This window comes from Phocoena phocoena, chromosome 4 (genome assembly GCF_963924675.1).
Source record: "Phocoena phocoena chromosome 4, mPhoPho1.1, whole genome shotgun sequence".
Lineage (NCBI taxonomy): Eukaryota > Metazoa > Chordata > Mammalia > Artiodactyla > Phocoenidae > Phocoena > Phocoena phocoena.
In genome coordinates this window covers 58,725,602-58,744,350 of record NC_089222.1, presented here as the reverse complement: position 1 = coordinate 58,744,350, position 18,749 = coordinate 58,725,602, and the positions used below count along the sequence as shown (strand labels likewise).

The window sequence follows — 18,749 nt, the reverse complement described above, 5'->3', positions numbered from 1 at the left end:
TCTTGTGAGTTGAATTAGCCTCAGTGAGTCTAGCAAGTAGGGAAGATGGACCCTCACCAGTGGTAACGTCATCAGGAGAGGGCCACCCCGCCCCCAGACAGAGGGCACCCTACCCTCCTGGGCCTCAACATCCACAAGGCCCATCATCAGACATTTATGGAAACTTTACACATGTTTTCATTAACTTATTTGGCTTTTTAAATAAACAATAAGCTATAACTAGCAATCTATTAAACAGATTTAAAAGAAATAAAAATAGAATTGATGCATCCCATAAACTAATATGTAATGATAATTAGACTGAAAATAATTATTTGCATTAAAATCAACTCTGCACAAGATAAGCCGGAATCAAATCCTGATCTATTGTCAAAAAGTGAACATGGGCTTCCCTGGTGGAGCAGTGGTTAAGAATCCACCTGCCAATGCAGGGGACACGGGTTCAAGCCCTGGTCCGGGAAGATCCCACATGCCGCGGAGCAACTAAGCCCATGAGCCACAACTACTGAGCCCATGCACTGCAACTACTGAAGCCCACACGCCTAGAGCCCATGCTCCGCAACAAAAGAAGCCACCACAATGAGAAGCCGCATACCGCAACGAAGAGTAGCTCCCACTCGACACAACTAGAGAAAGCCCACGCACAGCAACAAAGACCCAACACAGCCAAAAAAATAAATAAAAAATAATAATTTTTTAAAAAATAGTCATTAAAAAAAAAAGTGAACATTGCCTCAGCTAAGCGAGTTTAAGAACCCTCATCACAGGTGCACATTCTACATTGCTTTTGACAATGTTTTATGCTTTCTATGGTTGAAAAAAAGAGTATTTATTCAAATACTCTCAATTACATGAAGAGTAATTTGCGCACCACAACTACTGAGCCCACGAGCCACAACTACTGAGCCCACGCACCAGAACTACTGAGTCCGTGCACCACAACTAGAGAGAAGCCCACACACCACGATGAAAGATCCCGCATGCCAAACTAAGACCCGACACAGCCAGAAATAAATAAATATTTTTTTAAAAAAATATGCATAGAGAATAGAATTAATCCTTGCCTTTACTACTAGCATACATTTAAATAGAATATAATTATTTAAGTACTTATAGACCAGCTGGTTCGTTTAATCAAAGTATCCATGCCTACATGCATAAGATTTTGTTTGGAACTTAAAGATGAAAAAGACAGAGCTCAAGCAAAATTTTAGAACAAATCCCCATATACAAATAATTGTTGTCTTGAACAGGATGTTCTGAGAGCTGGACTTCTAATAACTGGTCTTATCAAAACACTACATAATATTACTCAGCCATGAAAAAGAATAAAATATTGCCATTTGCAGTAACATGGATGGACCTAGAGATTATCATACTATGTGAAGTAAGCCAGACAGAGAAAGACAAATATCATATGACACCACTTATAGGAGGAATCTAAAAAGATGATACAAATGAACTTATTTACAACACAGAAACAGACTCATAGACATAGAAAACAAACTTATGGTTACCAAAGGAAAAATAGGGAGGGGGATAATTTAGAAGTTTGGGATTAACAGATACACACTACTATATATAAAATAGATAAACAACAAGGACCTACTATATAGCACAGGGAACTATATTCAATATCTTGTAATAACCTATAATAGAAACGGCTCTGAAAAAGAATATACATATGTATAACTGAATCATTTTGCTGTATACCTGAAAGTAACACAACACTGTATGTAAATCAACTGTACTCCAATTTTTAAAAAGGAGGGCTTCCCTGGTGGCGCAGGGGTTGAGAGTCCGCCTGCCGATGCAGGGGACACGGGTTCGTGCCCCGGTCCGGGAAGACCCCACATGCCGCGGAACAGCTGGGCCCGTGAGCCATGGCCGCTGAGCCTGCGCATCCGGAGCCTGTGCTCCGCAACGGGAGAGGCCACAACAGTGAGAGACCCACGTACCACAAAAAAAAAAAAAAAAAGGCTCTGCATAAGATAGCACTAAAAGTAGAAACATCTGAATTATCCTCCCCTTGCAATTGTACCCAACAGAATGCCTACATTACAAACTCTTCTTTCTCTCTATAGGCCCTACAAGAACAATGATGGTTACCATATACAGCAGTTCTTCAACAGAGCAATGACCTGTAAGCACTTTGCTGTAACCCTGAATCCAACTGCATGTCCTGAATTTCCTCTTCAGATCCTGGAAGGCTTAGGATTCAACCTGGCTTGTGTAGCGATTTATTTATTTGAGGGGGAAATGTCTGGCACCAGCACCTGAGGCTCTTGCAGCTACTTTTCTCTAATGAGTTAAAAGAAGTCCACTAAACTTTGGAAGTTTACCCAAAAGGTGAATCAAAAGAATCTAGACATGACGTAACTGCCAGCCCTCAATTATAAAACAGATAAATGAAACCAGTTTGATGGAGAGGGCATGGCTGACAAAGAGTGTACCACATTCAGTGAAAACATCATCCTCACTAATTAACTTTGAGGCTGGCTAATTCAGTCAGAGAAAGATAGCAGAGAAGAAAAACCAAATGTCTTTATATTTTTCCTAAAAAAATCATCTTACCTTAAAGTAAAGAAGAAATAAAGATTAAAACCTGGACAGATGGAGAAACTGACCTGGGTGTGAGTGCAGGTCTGTGCTTCATAAGTGTTTTCAGTGATGCTGAGATGATGGGTTCTTATGGCCACTGCTCAGTATTTAAGTTTCTCATTATTAACCCTGATGTAACTTCTCTTTTCCCTCACCAAGTGATAGAAGGAATTAACTGTACAAACATAGCCAAAAGCTAACGTACAGTGTGAGAGCGCGAAGAAGACCAGTTCTGAAGCTGACAGTACAAGCAGGAACCACTTCTAACCCTTTCCTGCACTGGACACCGTCACTGCCTGCTGATGTCAGGGGTTCTGAACACACAGTATCTTTAAAACCCACCTTCTCCATAATGAATCCATTTGTACCTAAAATGATACTAATCCCCATAATGAATTCTAGGCCTTCCCCCTACTATTCTAATGGTGGGTTTTATTATGCACATTCACTTCACAAGTCCGGGTTCCTGCTTCTGTCCTCTTAGCCAAGAGATATTCAGAGAAATACTAACAAAAGCAGCAAACTTTTATCATGACCTTACGGTGTGCACTGGGCTAAATGCTTATGCATCTTAACATACCTATGAGGGAGGTACTGTGATTATCCTCAAGATGAGGAACCTGAGGCTTAGAAGGATCTGAAAACTCACCCAAGATCTCACAGCTAACAAGAGGCAGAATGAGGATTCGACCCTGGGCTGAGTCCAGAGCTTATGCCCTCCAACCCCAGAGATTAAGGCACTGGTTAAATCTAAGAGGGAGCCACTGTAAGTTCCCAAGTTGGTAAAAGCACACTCACCTGCCCCGTCAGGAGTGATGGTTCCCAGTTTCACAGCTAGAGGGTAGCCCAGGTCTCTGTAATGCTCCAGTGCATGCCCGTTGCCCCCGGAGCTGTCAAAGAACCATTTCCCACACAGCACAGAGCCGTCGGTCAGATTCAACCAGAGGTTTTCTCGCAGGTCACACCTGGCACACTTCCAACCACTGTGAAATCATCAGACAGCAGTTAGCACAGCCAGAGTACAAGGCGTGATTAGAAAACTAACATCTAAGAAAATGGAGTGTCTCAAGCTGGGGGCAGTTGGGGCAGTCACAGGAGACCGTCAGCGGACTAACAGAGATCCATTCCAGAGCAGCAGGGCCACTCAGTAACCTGCCTGCCTCCCCAATGGGGGCCAGCTCCTCCCAGCTCCTTCGAGATGTTTCTTTTACTTTAGAAAAGACACAGAACCTGAGGGTAGGAGGAAAGGTCATTTCCTTAAAATTCCTTACATGAGAGACTGTGGAGCCCGAGTAAGCTTAAAACATTAAAGATCCCACGTGTATAAACATCTGAAGTTCCAAAGCATTAGCCACAAGCACTAAGACTGGTTTAAACAAAACTCTACTAGAAAGGAAAACAATTTAACTGAAGGTCGAATGTCAGGTATGTGCCAGGGGCTTTACAGAAGTATTATCATTTAATTCTAATATATACTCTTCAGCATTATTACCATCCCCACTATCAAAGGGAGAAAAAGGCCCGAGGAACCATGCCTTCCCTAAGACCACACAGAACAGGAATGCAGTACAGTCAGGGTTCAACCAGAAGGGACACATTCCTAATCTACCTGCTCTTTCCCTCCAGCACCTGCCTCTGGAAACACACTGGCATCTGATTACAGGAGGTGCAAAAGGAGCCTAAAGAGCATTCCAGCCAAAATGTGACAACCAAAGACTATTGTCCGTCTTTGTAAGTTGGGTGCCCCAGAAGCAGACTCTGAGACAAAGATTTGAATGCAAACAGCTCATTTGGGAGGCGATCCCAGGAAGCACCCTAGGTGAGTGAGGGAAGAGAGACTGAAAGGGCAGGAAGCCAGTGCAGGGACTGTGAACAAGCAGATGACCCCATGGGCCACTGGGGCTCAGTCCAGCTGGGGAACTCCAGGAGACAGTTACCCCACCTGAGTGTAGGGATCTAGGGTGTTCATCCCTCCACTCCACAGTCACTGGCTGAAGGCTGTTCCAGGAGCACAGGAGGGAGCACGGCTCTGCAGCGTTTCTGACTGTCCAATGCACTGGCCTACCTGGCTCGGGCAGGCAGAGAAAGCCCTCAAACGAGGAGCTGCAGGTGATCACAACCGGAGACCTTAGGGTGGGGATGGGCTCCAGGGCAGGGGCTGGCCATGGTCAGCATCTACTACAAAGGTAGAGATAATTCTAGAGAGAAGTTTTGAGCTTTTTTTTAATTAATTAATTTTTAAAATAATTAATTAATTTTGGCTGTGTTAGGTCTTCACTGCTATGTGCAGGCTTCCTCTAGTTGCAGCAAGCAGGGGCTACTCTTCGTTGCGGTGCGTGGGCTTCTCATCGCGGTGGCTTCTCTTGTTGCGGAGCACGGGCTCTAGGCACATGGGCTTCAGTAGTTGTGGCTCGAGGGCTCTAGAGCACACACACCGTAGCTGTGGCGCACGTACTTAGCTGCTCCGCGGCATGTGGGATCTTCCCGGACCAGGGCTCAAACCTGTGACCCCTGCGTTGGCAGGCGGATTCTTAACCACTGTGTCACCAGGGAAGTCCCAAGCTTATCTTTTTTTTTCAAGCTTATTTTTAATAAAAGGCATCTGATAAGAAAATATATAATTGCTAATTCAGTGAAGAGGTAGAAATATAAATATTCCTTTGGCCCGTTTTGGGGGGGAAAGTTCCATTTTGCTGTCTGACCCTCACCTTGGAGGAATTCTGACTCCGTTGTCTAACTGGGTGAGGTTATTTGCATATTTGGACACTGGTAACTCATTTTCCCACGTATCTGGGTCCTGCTTTCTGTATGGAGATTTTGAGCTGAGAACTGCATCACAAGCAATTGTTACCTGTAAGACAAATACAGATGTGATATATTAAAACAGCTTGAGAGAACAGCAACTTCTATAAAATGAATTTTAAAGTTTATTAATAAATACAGCTTAATTCAAGAAAATTCAAATAGCTCAGTTACCACAAGAGCAAGATGCTAGTTTCCTGACTCCAGCACATTCTCCCTGGGTCCAGCTAGGTTTTATCCTGGACTGGAGTTTGCAATAGTAACAATAACACAAGATAGCAAAGAACCAAATCCAGTTTGTAAACCCAAGCATAAGAGTCAGATTTAACAATTGCTACCTCTTAGCAAGTGGAGTGAAAAGTATAAGGTGAACAATTTACAAGGGTGAAATTAGCAACAGGTATGCCTAGGATTTACCCAAGTGGTGTGTTTTACTCTTAACAAGTATACACCCAGACAACCAGTATCCTCAACTCATCACACAATGATATGTGGTCAAGGGCACCTGAATGAAATGCAAGCGGCATGGCTCCATTTCTTAAGCTAGTGCAAATGTGACACTGGATGGGGACATGCCTGGATGTCTCTGTGTCAGATCAGCCCACATCATGAGCAAATCTGTGATGTCTGGCTTGGCACCGACTGACTACGGGGGAGGGCGGACTCTCTGCTTTCTCCCAAACCCCACTGATTCTGGATATATGCCTCTCGCCACATTCACTACTTGCTTAATGCTATAAGCTATTTCTAACTCTCTTTAAAAACATATTCTGATGAGAATGTAAAATGGTGCAGCCACTTAGGAAAATAATTTGGCAGGTCCTCAAATGGTGAAGCAGAGTTACCATATGACCCAGCAATCCCAATCCTAGGTATACACCCAAGATAAATAGAAATACGTATCCACGCAAAAACTTATACATCAATGTTCATAGAAGCATATAAATGACCCAAATGCCCATTAATGATAAATGGATAAAGTATTGTATTTTGATACAATGAAATGTTATTCAGCAATAAAAAGGAATGAAGTAGTGATACATGCTACAACATGGATGGATCTTGAAAATATATGCTAAGTAAAAACAAAGCCACACACAAAGAACCATGTATTGTATGATTCCTTTTGTATGGAATGTCCAGAATAGGCAAATCCACAGAGACACAAAGTACATTAGTGATTGCCAGAGACTAGAGAGAAATGAGATAGTTGTGATGGATGCCCAACTCTGAATATAATAAAAGCCATTGAATTGTCTGAAAAACAATTTTTAACAAAAATCTGTATTCTACATCACTAGCATCCTGTACAGTTAGCTGACCTTCATACAGAACATTTTCCTCTGGGTAGCACTGACAACGGACCCCAGAATGGATTAAGAGACATGCTCTGTGGTGACCTAAATGGGAAGGAAATCTAAAAAAGAGTGGATATATATACACGTATAACTGATTCACTTTGCTGTACAGCAGAAACTAACAGAACATTGTAAAGCAACTGTACTCCAATAAAATAAAATAAGCTACAAGGAAAAAAGAAAAATAGAGACAATGGAGGAAGTTCCCTCAGCTGCCATCCCACTCCCACCCCCACCCAGGCCCTGAGCAATTCCTATCAGTCCTACATCCAAAATCTATTTGCAGTCTACTTCTTCTTGATTTCGGCCATACCCATCCTTGTTCAGCCATCGTCCCAGCTCACCTGAATGGCCACACAGCAGCCTCCTTACCATCTCCTTTCTCCCACTCTTGCTTCCTCTTCTCTGCCTAGTAGCCAGTGATCTGCTGTGAACATTAGATCCCATCCTCCTCCAGCTTAAAACTCTCCAAGGTTATACTAAACACTACCAATTGACTACACTGGGCTACCCACAGTCAGGAAAAGGAAAAGGAAAAGGTCCCTGCCCTCAAAAAGCTTATACTCCATTACAGATCAGGCAATCAGGCATTCATAAATATATTTAAACCTCTTTTTTTTGGGGGGGGGAGGTGTTTATTTGATAGAAGTTTTTTACTTGATTTACAAAGTTATATTAGTTTCAGGTATACAACACAGTAATCTGATATTTTTATAGCTTATACTCCATTTAGAGTTATTATAAAATATTGGTTATATTCTCTGTGCTGTACATTATATCCTTGTATTTTATTTATTGTATACCTAGTAGTTTGTACCTCTTAATTCCCCCTTCCCCTATCTTACCCTTCTCTAAACCTTTTTAAAAATATTCCCATTCATCTCCCACAAGAAATGTTATATAAGTAGCCTTTCCTTTCAATTATCAAAATTCATCTCCCATGCCCTTCCAGTAATGCCCCTAGAAAACAAGGCTGAGTTCACCATGGGCCCCTTCCTGATTTTATGGGTTTGGGCCATGCTGCCTTAGCACTTCTGGCTACACATCCTAATCTCTTCAGTCTGGTCTGTTACAACCTCTTTGTTGTTTCACTGACTACCTCGATCCCTTCCCTGTCCTCCTCTGAATCTTCTCCACCCTATTAGGTCTTTTTTAAGTGTTCTAGTTTGCAATGCACAGTGATAATAATAAGAATATAATATTCTCTCTTTTCTTTGAATATCCTTCCTGGTGACACTCAACAAAATTTCCTTAATCATCTAGGACGTTATAAAACACTGACCTAGTGTTTTCAGAATACCATCTAAAATCACTTAGAGGCCCTTTTTATTGATCATAGATGAAGGTCAGGATCCATTATCCTATAATTATACTGTGAATTATCTCAAGTACAGGGGTGTTGTGGAATTGGCTCAAACTGGCTTACAGACTTGTTAAATTTTAAGAAATTTTGCAAGAGGGTTGTTAAACACAGCCATTATTAAAAATTAAATTCTATTAGCTCACAATTAAGTATATTTTTAAAAGGTAACAAATATTCAAAACTCTTCACTCCCTAGTTGTGTTACTCTATCTTAATAACTAATCTATTTGCTCTTGAGGTCACTTACATCCACGTTACGCAAACGGTGATAACTCTATGTGAGGATGTCCTACTACACATCTCTTCCCACCACTGCATTAGGTGACATGTTAGCCTGAAATGGGAGTATTTACACCATGGAAATCAGCAAACATTACAATGCAGGGCTTTGCCCCCAGGGAGCTAGTTGCTAACCAATTACAAGCACACCAAGGCTTGAGTTCCTGACTCTAAAATGAGGCATTAGATTTCAGGCTCTAAGATCCCTACTGAGTCCCAAACACTATGTCTCTGTGACCCCTGTAACACTAAGAGGTAGTTTAACTTTCTGGTAGAATCTACAGAGTACCTATTTGAAACTGATTTCTTTTTTTTGTGCTGAGAAACTCAAGAGACGACGAAGAGTCACCTGGTTGGGTGAGTTCAATAATTTTTGTTATTTAAAAGCTGAAAAAGAATTATCAAACACCAAAAATGTAGCAAAAGCATGAAAAGAAATTATAGTAACTAGCATCTTTTATATAGATAAATCTTACCAGTTACCATCAGATAAATCAGGCTTTTCCTTCTATCTCCCCGCCTCAACTTCCAAACAATTCTCTTTTTTTAATTCTTAAAGTATTTCTTAATTCTAAAAGACTCTGTATTAAAAATTATAATATATATTGCTGGATATGGATTTCTATGACACTTCACTTTTCTATAAAAGTGTTCACACTTAGGATTATATTCTAAATATAAGAATAATGAAAAGTACTTAAAGGCTCTCATTAACTTTTCTCACATAACGACCTTTTCTTCATAAGGGAGTAAGAGAAAAATCATTTCTCATGACAGTCATTCACAATGTGCTTCTTCTTTTTTGACAGCAGGCTCAAGAGTTATATTAAACAAGGGCAGTGAGACTGTCAGTTGTATACAGATATAAGCTTTAGTATATAATATCAAGTAATGGCATGGGGTAAGACCATTTTGTCCATCATATATTTTGTCCTTGATCACAGCCACATGAGTGACACAGGGAACTGGAGAAAGCAGAGGTAATTTAATTCTGTACACATTGCTAAAACGTATGCATTTGGTACTAAAAAAGATATGCTATATCAAATAATTAGAGGAAAGAACTACGATAGCTTAATACACAAATTTTTCATTTCTATGGTCTTATGTTTAGGTATAAAGTAGATCAGAGGCAAAAGAGGCTGAATGGTGGCAACCTGGTCCCTAATGACATGGGAATCCCAAGCACAAACGTCCCCTCTTGGCAGGGGCACATGAGCAGGGGACTGTAGACAGAGGCACACAGCATCTGAAAGAATCAGGGACCTAAAGACCTGGCTTTGGTTCTAGCAAAGCTTGAGGAGGGGAAAAAATTAACTGGAATGTCTAACTCTGCTATCTGCAGCCAGGCTCTGTGAAGTCAGGATGCAACTGAGTAGAAAAGAGGAAAAGAAAGGAAAGGGAACATAGGAACGGATGGAGCAGCGGAGACAATACAGGAAATGAGGGAAGAGCAGGAAAATGGTCTGGGTCCCCACAGGTATCGAGAATCAAAGTAAAACGGAGCCTGACTCCCTTACACCACCGCCACCAGCTTTAAGTTGTTCAGGAAGATAAAAGTTGCTCCACAAAAAAGAAGGGAAGGAAAGGGAAAAGAACTCACCACTAAAACTAAATTCTAAAACCTAGAAAGCAGTCTTCATCCTCAAAGGAACACATTATCACAGAGCTCCTGGAGACCTGTGATTTGTAAATATTGGGTTATTTTCATAATCATGTTGCTGCTGTTTCTCGGTGGAATTCTTTTATGTTTCCCAAACAAAATTTTACATGGAAGGCCAAGATGCAGAAGAGATAAAAATTTTAGGCGCCCCTGATCAGAAGGCAACCCCTCTCCAGCAGTCCCTGCACATCTCGGGGGGCACAATTTGAAAATCTAAGCACCAGACTGTGATTCACAGGTGGGAAGAAGCCAGCCCACCTGGAGCAGGCCGGCCAGTGAGCAGTGAAGCCCAAGCAGCCCTGGAAGTAACAGGCAGCGGAGGGTATACGGCCCAGTGTCACTGAAAGGGAACCTGCGAGGCCCTCTTCACGGAGGAGAAGCGATCTGCTTCTGTTCCTACTCCTTCCTCCCCTCCTCTCTCATTCACCCCGCCCTCCCCACCGCCCAGCGCACACACACTGCACACGCACACACACCTGACACAGAGAGTCACGCGCATCTAGCTAGCAGCCGTGCACACTCACTGACCAGGGCTGGTAACTCCTCAATATTTGGTAGTGCTATTTCATAGTGGTCTGGGAATATAACAAGTTTGGCTTCATCTTCATATTCAAAATCGTCGCTATTTAAATCGTCATCAGTATCTAGATCTGAGGAGAAAACAAAAACAAAGAACAAGAAGTGAAGAAAGAATATTCCACACCAAGGCAGCACTCACTGGGAAAGCCAGATATCCACAGGGCTGACAAACCAAGGGCGCAGCATTTACAATTCTGCCATCCATCTGCCCCAAGCCAGGAAGAGGAGGCCTTTCCATCCTTCCTAAGTTATACACACTTATCTTCAAGGGACAGATGTATAAAGAAGACTAAGTCATATCATAAAGCTTTACAGTTAAAATAGACATTTGTGCTAGATGTTCAATTCTTAGAGATGTTTAAAGGAATAGCCTGGTCATTATGATTTGTCGGGTACCTGACTCCTGATTTCACAAGAATGGGTTGGAATGTTTCTTACAACACAACAGAAGAAAGTACACGGGTTTGAGAATAGATAAACCTAGGTTCAACTCCGGGTCCGAAGTTTAATGTTTCTTTGGGCAAGTCACAGGCCTCATTTGTAGAATGGAGATAACACTTATCTCACACAGTTTATATGGAGAATAAATAAGAAATTGTAAATAAGAGACCTGGCACATAACAGGTTGTTAATAAATGGTAACAATTATTTTAAAATAAAATCTCAATGTCCCTCCTTCTGTCTCTATCTCCCCCATCCCCTCCCTCCCTGCTAAGAGTTGTGGAAATACTGCCTAGTAAGCCAGAGGGGGAAACCCCATAATATAAGTGGTCCTGTTGTCCTCAGGCGGTGGAGAATTTTCAATAAGAAAGTCTGGCCTGTTATCTATCAAGTCATCACCTCTTTACTTGGCTCATCTCTGGGAAAGGTTAGGCAAAGGTTCAAGGAAATGTCCTGTCACAATATTTACATGGACATTTCAGCCTTGCATTCACATGGATACCAGAATCCCAGATCATGTTTGTATATTTAGACATTTGGAACTATGGTGACAAACAGCTCTCGAGCCATCTTCTATTCTCTCACACACACACACACACAAACCCACACACAAACAGGCACACGAATATGGGCTCTATAAACAGGAGAAAGTTATTTTACTAGATGAAGCAGCCAGCTGAGAACCAAAGGATCTAGATTCTGTTACTACCTTGTTGTATGCCTCAACCTGGAATCTTTTTATGTACAGTTCTGCTCTTAAATTCTCAAAGGGAGAGCAGTTTTAAGTGGAAAATGAGATACAGCTAAAATGCAGTCTACACATTTTGATAAAGGACTCTAAATAATAAGAATCAGAAATGCCAAAATAAACAACATTGTTAGATAGCCGTAAGAGGTTATTTTGACAAAAAGCAATGTTAAAGAAGAGTCTAAGAGTTTAAGAAGTAACGAAAGGCATTTATTTAAAGAAAACGACTCAAAGACAGACATTCTATGTTATAAAAATCTGAATGCCCCAATACACGTAATTAAAAAAAATTATAACCTAAGTGTTCAATGAGAATGATGTTGGGACTTCCCTGGTGGTCCAGTGTCTAAGACTCCACACTCCCAATGCAGGAGGCCCAGGTTTGATCCCTGGTCAGGGAACTAGATCACACATGCCACAACCAAGAGTTTGAATGCCACAACTAAAAACCCTGCATGCCGCAACTAAGACCCGGCGCAGCCAAATATTTAAAAAAAAAAAAAAAAAAAGGAATGGTGTTGAACCCACTAGAATATTACTTAAATGATATTTTTTTAGACTATGTAGAAACATGGAAATGTTTATGCCATGTTAATGCTAAAAATACAAAATTCACCTTCACTGAAAAGACAACTTTGTAGTAATGTTCATAGACAAAAATTCGACGGAAATCTGAACAAATGAAAATAATGAATGGGGAATTCCGTGGCAGTCCAATGGTTAGGACTCCACGCTTTCACTGCCAAGGGCGCGGGTTCAATCCCTAGTCAGGGAACTAAGATCCCACAAGCAGCAGAGCACGGCCCAAAAAAAAAAGAAAAGAATGAATGGATGAACTTTATTCTTAAATTTTTCTTTATTATACTGTGTATAATGATTTTAAGTAACCAAAGTATAAATCGTTTGGCTTTGTGTACACAGTCAGCTCATATAACACATTATCTAAATGTCTTTTTTCCAGAGAAAACATCTGCACTTAATGCTAATTCAAATCTTACCTGGCCAGGGCTTCCCTGGTGGCACAGTGGTTGAGAGTCCGCCTGCCGATGCAGGGGACACGGGTTCGCGCCCCGGTCCGGGAAGATCCCACATGCCGTGGAGCGGCTGGGCCCGTAAGCCATGGCCGCTGAGCCTGCGTGTCCGGAGCCTGTGCTCCGCAACGGGAGAGGCCACAACAGTGAGAGGCCCGCGTACCGCAAAAAAAAAAAAAAAAAAAAAAAAACTTACCTGGCCAAAAACAATGATAAACTAAGGCCAAAAAAAAAATCCCACCCTGACATTGACCAGCTACGGAAGCCTGGGCAAGTTCTTTCCAAGTTCATTTTCCTCATAAGTAGGCTATAGATAATATTATCTACCCCCTAAGATTGTTGAGAGGATTAAAGAAGATAAGGTTTTAAGGTCTAGTTAAGATCTGGTAGGTGTTAGGGGCTCCACAGATAGCTGCCATCACCCTCGCCATCACTGTCATCTCTTCTCTACGCTCCTGACAACTAACAAAAGCACAAGTGACCTCCCTTCCCTTTGGTTGCCCAGCTCCAAAGCAATCCTGAGGTCAGTTTCAGGAGGACCAGGATATCATGGGGGATCTTCTATGTGATCTGAGTGTGGAGAAGATATGAACTTCAAATGCTTCTAGACTGTAAGCTCTAAGCGCAGGAAGTGGGTATTATTCACCTTCTAAATCCCTAGACCCCGCACAATGTCCAGCACACACCACACACTCAGTAAACATCTGGGAAAGGAGACTTTAGGAAGTTAAGAATACCAGCGTGTTTAAGGACAACAGCAAAGCAAGAGTACCCAAAGGGCTGTTACAGGTTTTGGTTTTTTTTAATTGGTAACTGATGTGTGTTTAAAAAAGCAAGACTTTACTGTCATGCAAAAAGGCAGAGCTTTCTTGGGCTTCCTTACACTTATAGTTTCCTTTTATTTTTATTCTTAATTCACTGGGATGGAAGGGGACCATGATCTTTCCCAAAAACCTTAATCCAATTTAGGGAAAAGTCAGCAGAGGTAACCTACACTCTGAATCTAAGGGACAAAGCTAAGGTTTCTCCTGCATATATATGACCCCACAATCCTAAATGTAAATCTACAATTTCCAAATTTCTCTAATTAGAGTCTCACCATCCCAAAACATCTAGTTGAGAAAACTACAGAGTAACCATAGCCTAGGGACCAGCAGAACGAGAACCCCCCAACCTCTCCCAGCAGCTACTTTCCACGGGGACTATTAACTGGCAATACCTGGATGGGATCTTTTTCAAAGATAAAAAAAAAATTTTTTTTAATACCTCTTCTTTAACTCTACTTACTGATCTGCTCAGATACTTGAGAGAAGTGGCTGGGACCACAGCCATTCCAAGAAGTAACTATGAAGCAGCACAGCGGAGGACAGGATCCCTAAATCAAACCAGGGCAGTGAAGCCCGGCTCAGAGGGCTCTCGGCCTGACTGTATTGGTGTTAATTCGTGTGCTGGAGGTGAGCAGTCTGCTGCACCAGTGCCGTGAAATCTGACCAACCGCTCGCCCTCACAAGAAGGTATAGAGGCAGCTCCTTGAGCACAGACCCTGTTCTTAATGACCTACTTCGGATGGAAACAGCAAAATAGCGTTTACTTGAAACTTCTGGTCATTATAGGCGAAGATGAGTTTTCTGAACAGGCCCATTCCTGGAACTTTCCACAGTTGTTCTGTTTTCAACCTGTTCTTCATCAAGTATAAATGCCAAGGCTAAAGACAAAAATGTGGAATGTAAGCTCTCTGAGGTTTAGCAGTAGCTCTTTGACATCCCAGTCTTCAGACATGGAAGAACTGACTCATTTACTCCTGTCTGCGAAAGTTGGGGGGGCCGGTAGGGGAGTCAATAAAAATGTGAACATTTAACACTTTTTTTTTGAATTTTATTTTATTTATTTTTTTATACAGCAGGTCCTTATTAGTCATCAATTTACATTTAACACTTTTATGACATACCAAAGATATGGTATTTTTAATTAAATTTATTAGCAGGTCTTTACACAACTACACACATTTGTAGCTTTAATGTATAGAATATATGAGATTAGGCCAGAATCACATCACAAGTCCTGGGGTATTTCTTTGAAGGTCCCGGACTCCCTTCCATCCCCCCTTCTCTCCTTCCATCTCATAAAACAGTAACTTTTCTATCAGCCTACTCCCAAAATTCACAATCTTTCATATCGCTGTAAATTATCTTTGTCAAAGACAGCCTAATAGTGTCCCCTTCTAGCTTAAAAACATTATTGCAGAGCTACCCACACTTTCCCAGTTCACAGCACCCTTTAGCATCCCAGCAATTCTTGCACAATACCAAGAATTGGCCCTAAACCAAAAGAAATGCCTGATAGTTCTTTTTATTTAGTAGTTTGGTCCAAACAACCTATTACGTATTTATGTTCTAATAAGTTAGGAACCATTTGAAAAGATAATACACATAAATTGAAAGGAAATGAATGTTTTATTTCACTCTTAAATAACTGTAATTCCTTACAAGGGGACGTGTATAACTGTGAGGCACTGCAGAACTTCTCTTTGAATCAGACTAGACGCTGCCTCCCTTATTTCCCATTCCACATTTATTTTCACATAGTACTTGCCTTTTACCACAGAAACCACTAAAAAAAATAGCTTCACAAAGAGATGAAGTCACTGAAAGGAGTATAGGATACTCTAGTAGCGAGACTACATCAAGCTAATCTCTCATGCAATGTTCAAGCATTACTGTGTTCCCTTGAAGAGTTAAAATATCCTGTGAGTTACCGGTGAGTTAGTTGAGGCAACCCGGAGTGCCTCAGGACACAGTTTTGGGAACCAAAGTGTTAATGGCTCCCCATGGCCTATAGGAAAAACGTCTAAAAGCATGGTATATGTCTAGACTATTGCTGGAAGAACACGCAACATATATAAGGATGTACAAGCAGAAAATATTATTTGTCTCTGGGCAGAGTAACTAAGCGGCTGGGAGACAGGGAAGGGAGAGAAAAACACTTACTTTTCATTATGGAAGCTCTTATAATTTTTCAATTTTAAGCTTTGTCCATGTGCTATGTATTCAAAGAATACTTTTAAAATCCTAAATCCTAAAAGAAGCATAAAATTTCTATGATTCAAAAATTACCAAGAATTGTCATTGTTGATTCTAAAAAACATTACCAGCAAAAGTTAGACCTGAGGGAAGAATCCCTTAACTGGGGTTTCACGTAGATGACTATCAAGGTAATCAGGAGGAAGAGTGCCTTGAATGCAGGGGTAGAATGAGGCTCAGGAGACTTGAGTAAGCAATTCAGCACCAGCTAATGGCCTCAGTTTCCCTTATAAAATCAATACTGAAGGTCATAACTAAATGATTCAATGGTTTCAATATCACTGTTGAACCAATGGAAAGGAATTAGTCACAAAGTCATTAAGTAAAAGGGGATAAAAAGCTTCTATCCAGGAAAAAGCATTAGTCATCTGCATGTGTTTTGTGAAGGGGATAAAGGGTCATCATAACTACATTTCAATAGCAATGAAAAGGTACTTTGTAGTCAAAGAAACAAAGAGGCTACAAGAGAGTTCTTCTCCTCTTCATGAAGAGACAACCCAATGTCCCTTTTAGGGAAGGAAACTGTGGCAGAGGCTACTAGCTGCCTCCCAGTATTCATTCTTCCTTTCTTCCTTAGTAACACACTTTATTCAGTTAAGAGACTTTACTTTCCAGCCTCCTGTGCAGCACATGGCATAGCCATGTGACCAATTTATGACCAGAGAAGTATAAACTAAAGTGTTGCATGGGGATCTATGAGAAGGCTGACAAAAAGAAGTTGAATCCCCTGGGAGATTAGATTTTTTTTTTTGGTCCTTTCCCCTTTGTCTTCCCTGCCTTCCAGAATAGGGATGTGATGGCTGGAGTCCCAGTAGCCATTTTTGGACCATGAAGTGACCATGAGGTTAGAAATTACAGGACAGGATAGAAGGTGAAGTAGAAATATGGGAAGAACTTAGATCCTGATGAACATGAGGCCATCACATCAGCCTGGATTTGTTGCTTCCCAACATCCTCTATATGAAATGAGAGAAATAAACATCTACCTTATTAAAATTCACCAATATTCTACATTTCCAATTACATAAATCAGGGTAGTTCTAATACAGTCCTTCACTGAAATTAATTTACAGGCCACACCGCCTTGAAAACAGAGCTGTGATCAGTGTGGCAAGAGAAAAGTGTCTGCTGCTGAGAGCTATGAGGGGGTATAAATCAGAGCTTGCAAAACTTAATCCTTACTAATATAAATTAGTGATGCATCTGAGTATAAAACAATAGAGAGAACTGGGGCCTAGGACAAGCTCCAGAGTGCCAATGGCATTCAAATTTAAACTTTTTAAAAAGTGGTACAGTCCAAATAGAATATTTTTGCTGGGCTGTGAGTTTTAGGCAGATCCTGTGACTTTCTAAGACATGAAATGTTGAGAGAACACAGACAGCAGCCTATAGAAAAAGTCCAACTGAAATGAAAGGGTGGGCTAGTTCTCCCAGGAAGTAATGGAGGGGTCCACACAGTATGAAGCACAAAATTTCAGTGCTTACCTTTGGATTAATTTTTAAAACAATTACTTGACAATATCCGCTACCACCAGTATGAGCACTAGAGAAATCAAACTGCAGGGTCTTTTGAATAAAAGACACAAGGGTTAGGGACTTCTCTGGTGGCACAGTGGTTAAGAATCCACCTGCCAATGCAGGGGACATGGGTTTGATTCCCTGGTCTGGGAAGATCCCACATGCCGTGGAGCAACTAGGCCCGTGAGCCGCAACTACTGAGCCTGCGCTCTACAGCCCGTGAGCCACAACTACTGAGCCCACGTGCCACAACTACTGAAGCCTGTGCGCCTAGAGCCCATGCTCTGCAACAAGAGAAGCCTCCGCAATGAGAAGCCCCTGCACCGCAACAAAGAGTAGCCCCTGCTCTCCGCAAATAGAGAAAGCCTGAGGGCAGCAACAGAGACCTAACGCGGCCAAAATATTAATCAATTAAAAAAGAAAAGAGGGGCTTCCCTGGTGGCGCAGTGGTTGGGGGTCCGCCTGCCGGTGCAGGGGACGCGGGTTCGTGCCCCGGTCCGGGAGGATCCCACGTGCCGCGGAGCGGCTGGGCCCGTGGGCCATGGCCGCTGGGCCTGCGCGTCCGGAGGCTGTGCTCCGCGGCGGGGGAGGCCACAGCGGCAGGAGGCCCGCGTACCGCAAAAAAAAAAAAAAAAAAAAGAAAGAAAAGAAAAGCAGCTAATTTATTTTAAAAAAACAAAAGACACAAAATTTAAAGGATAAGAGGTCAGCTAACTTCTTTATTCAACCAAAGAAAATAATGAAAAATAACAATGTAGGTCAAAATATTCAATTATTTCCACATTCAAGAATGCCATGCTAATGTCATTTAATTCAGAAGAAATCAATTATCTCTAGTTGTGGAAGGGAGCCGAAGGCTTATAACCAAAACATCAGAATGCACTCAATCATTTCAGCTTTCTGGCTCATTCTAAGCTGCTCTGAGTCTAGTTGGTTAATCTGGGTTGTGGTCCAAAGCCATGACAAGCAGTGGGAAAGATTGGCCTGTGTGGAAAAACCAACTGCAGATAAGCCTCACAAAGAAAACCATGGGCTGAAAATCAGGAGCAAAGACAGCAAGGGTGGGCCCAGTGCAGGGTAACAGAGAATCCAAGCGGGAAGGAAACTCAACTCCAAGACTGTTTCCAATGGCTTTGCTTGTCAAATAATTAATGTGTCTCTTTATTACAGAAAAAGAATTTAAATACAGATAAGCAAAAATAGAAAACTAAAATCACCTCAATTTTACCACCAGGAAAGAGTTACTATTAACAATTTGGAGTACATTTTGTCAGACTCTACTAGAC

At 41.6% G+C, this 18,749-nt stretch overlaps 1 protein-coding gene across 1 annotated transcript in view; it reads right to left on the bottom strand.

The window, feature by feature from the left end:
- Positions 1–18,749, bottom strand: part of USP13 (ubiquitin specific peptidase 13) — a 117,290-nt gene that overhangs the window by 66,833 nt on the left and 31,708 nt on the right. Inside the window, exons 4-6 of the mRNA XM_065876127.1 lie at positions 10,595–10,716; positions 5,310–5,452; positions 3,400–3,584 (exon numbers count right to left, since the gene is read on the bottom strand). Of these exons, the coding sequence (XP_065732199.1) occupies positions 3,400–3,584; positions 5,310–5,452; positions 10,595–10,716 (450 nt within the window). The remainder of the gene's footprint in view (positions 1–3,399; positions 3,585–5,309; positions 5,453–10,594; positions 10,717–18,749) is intronic.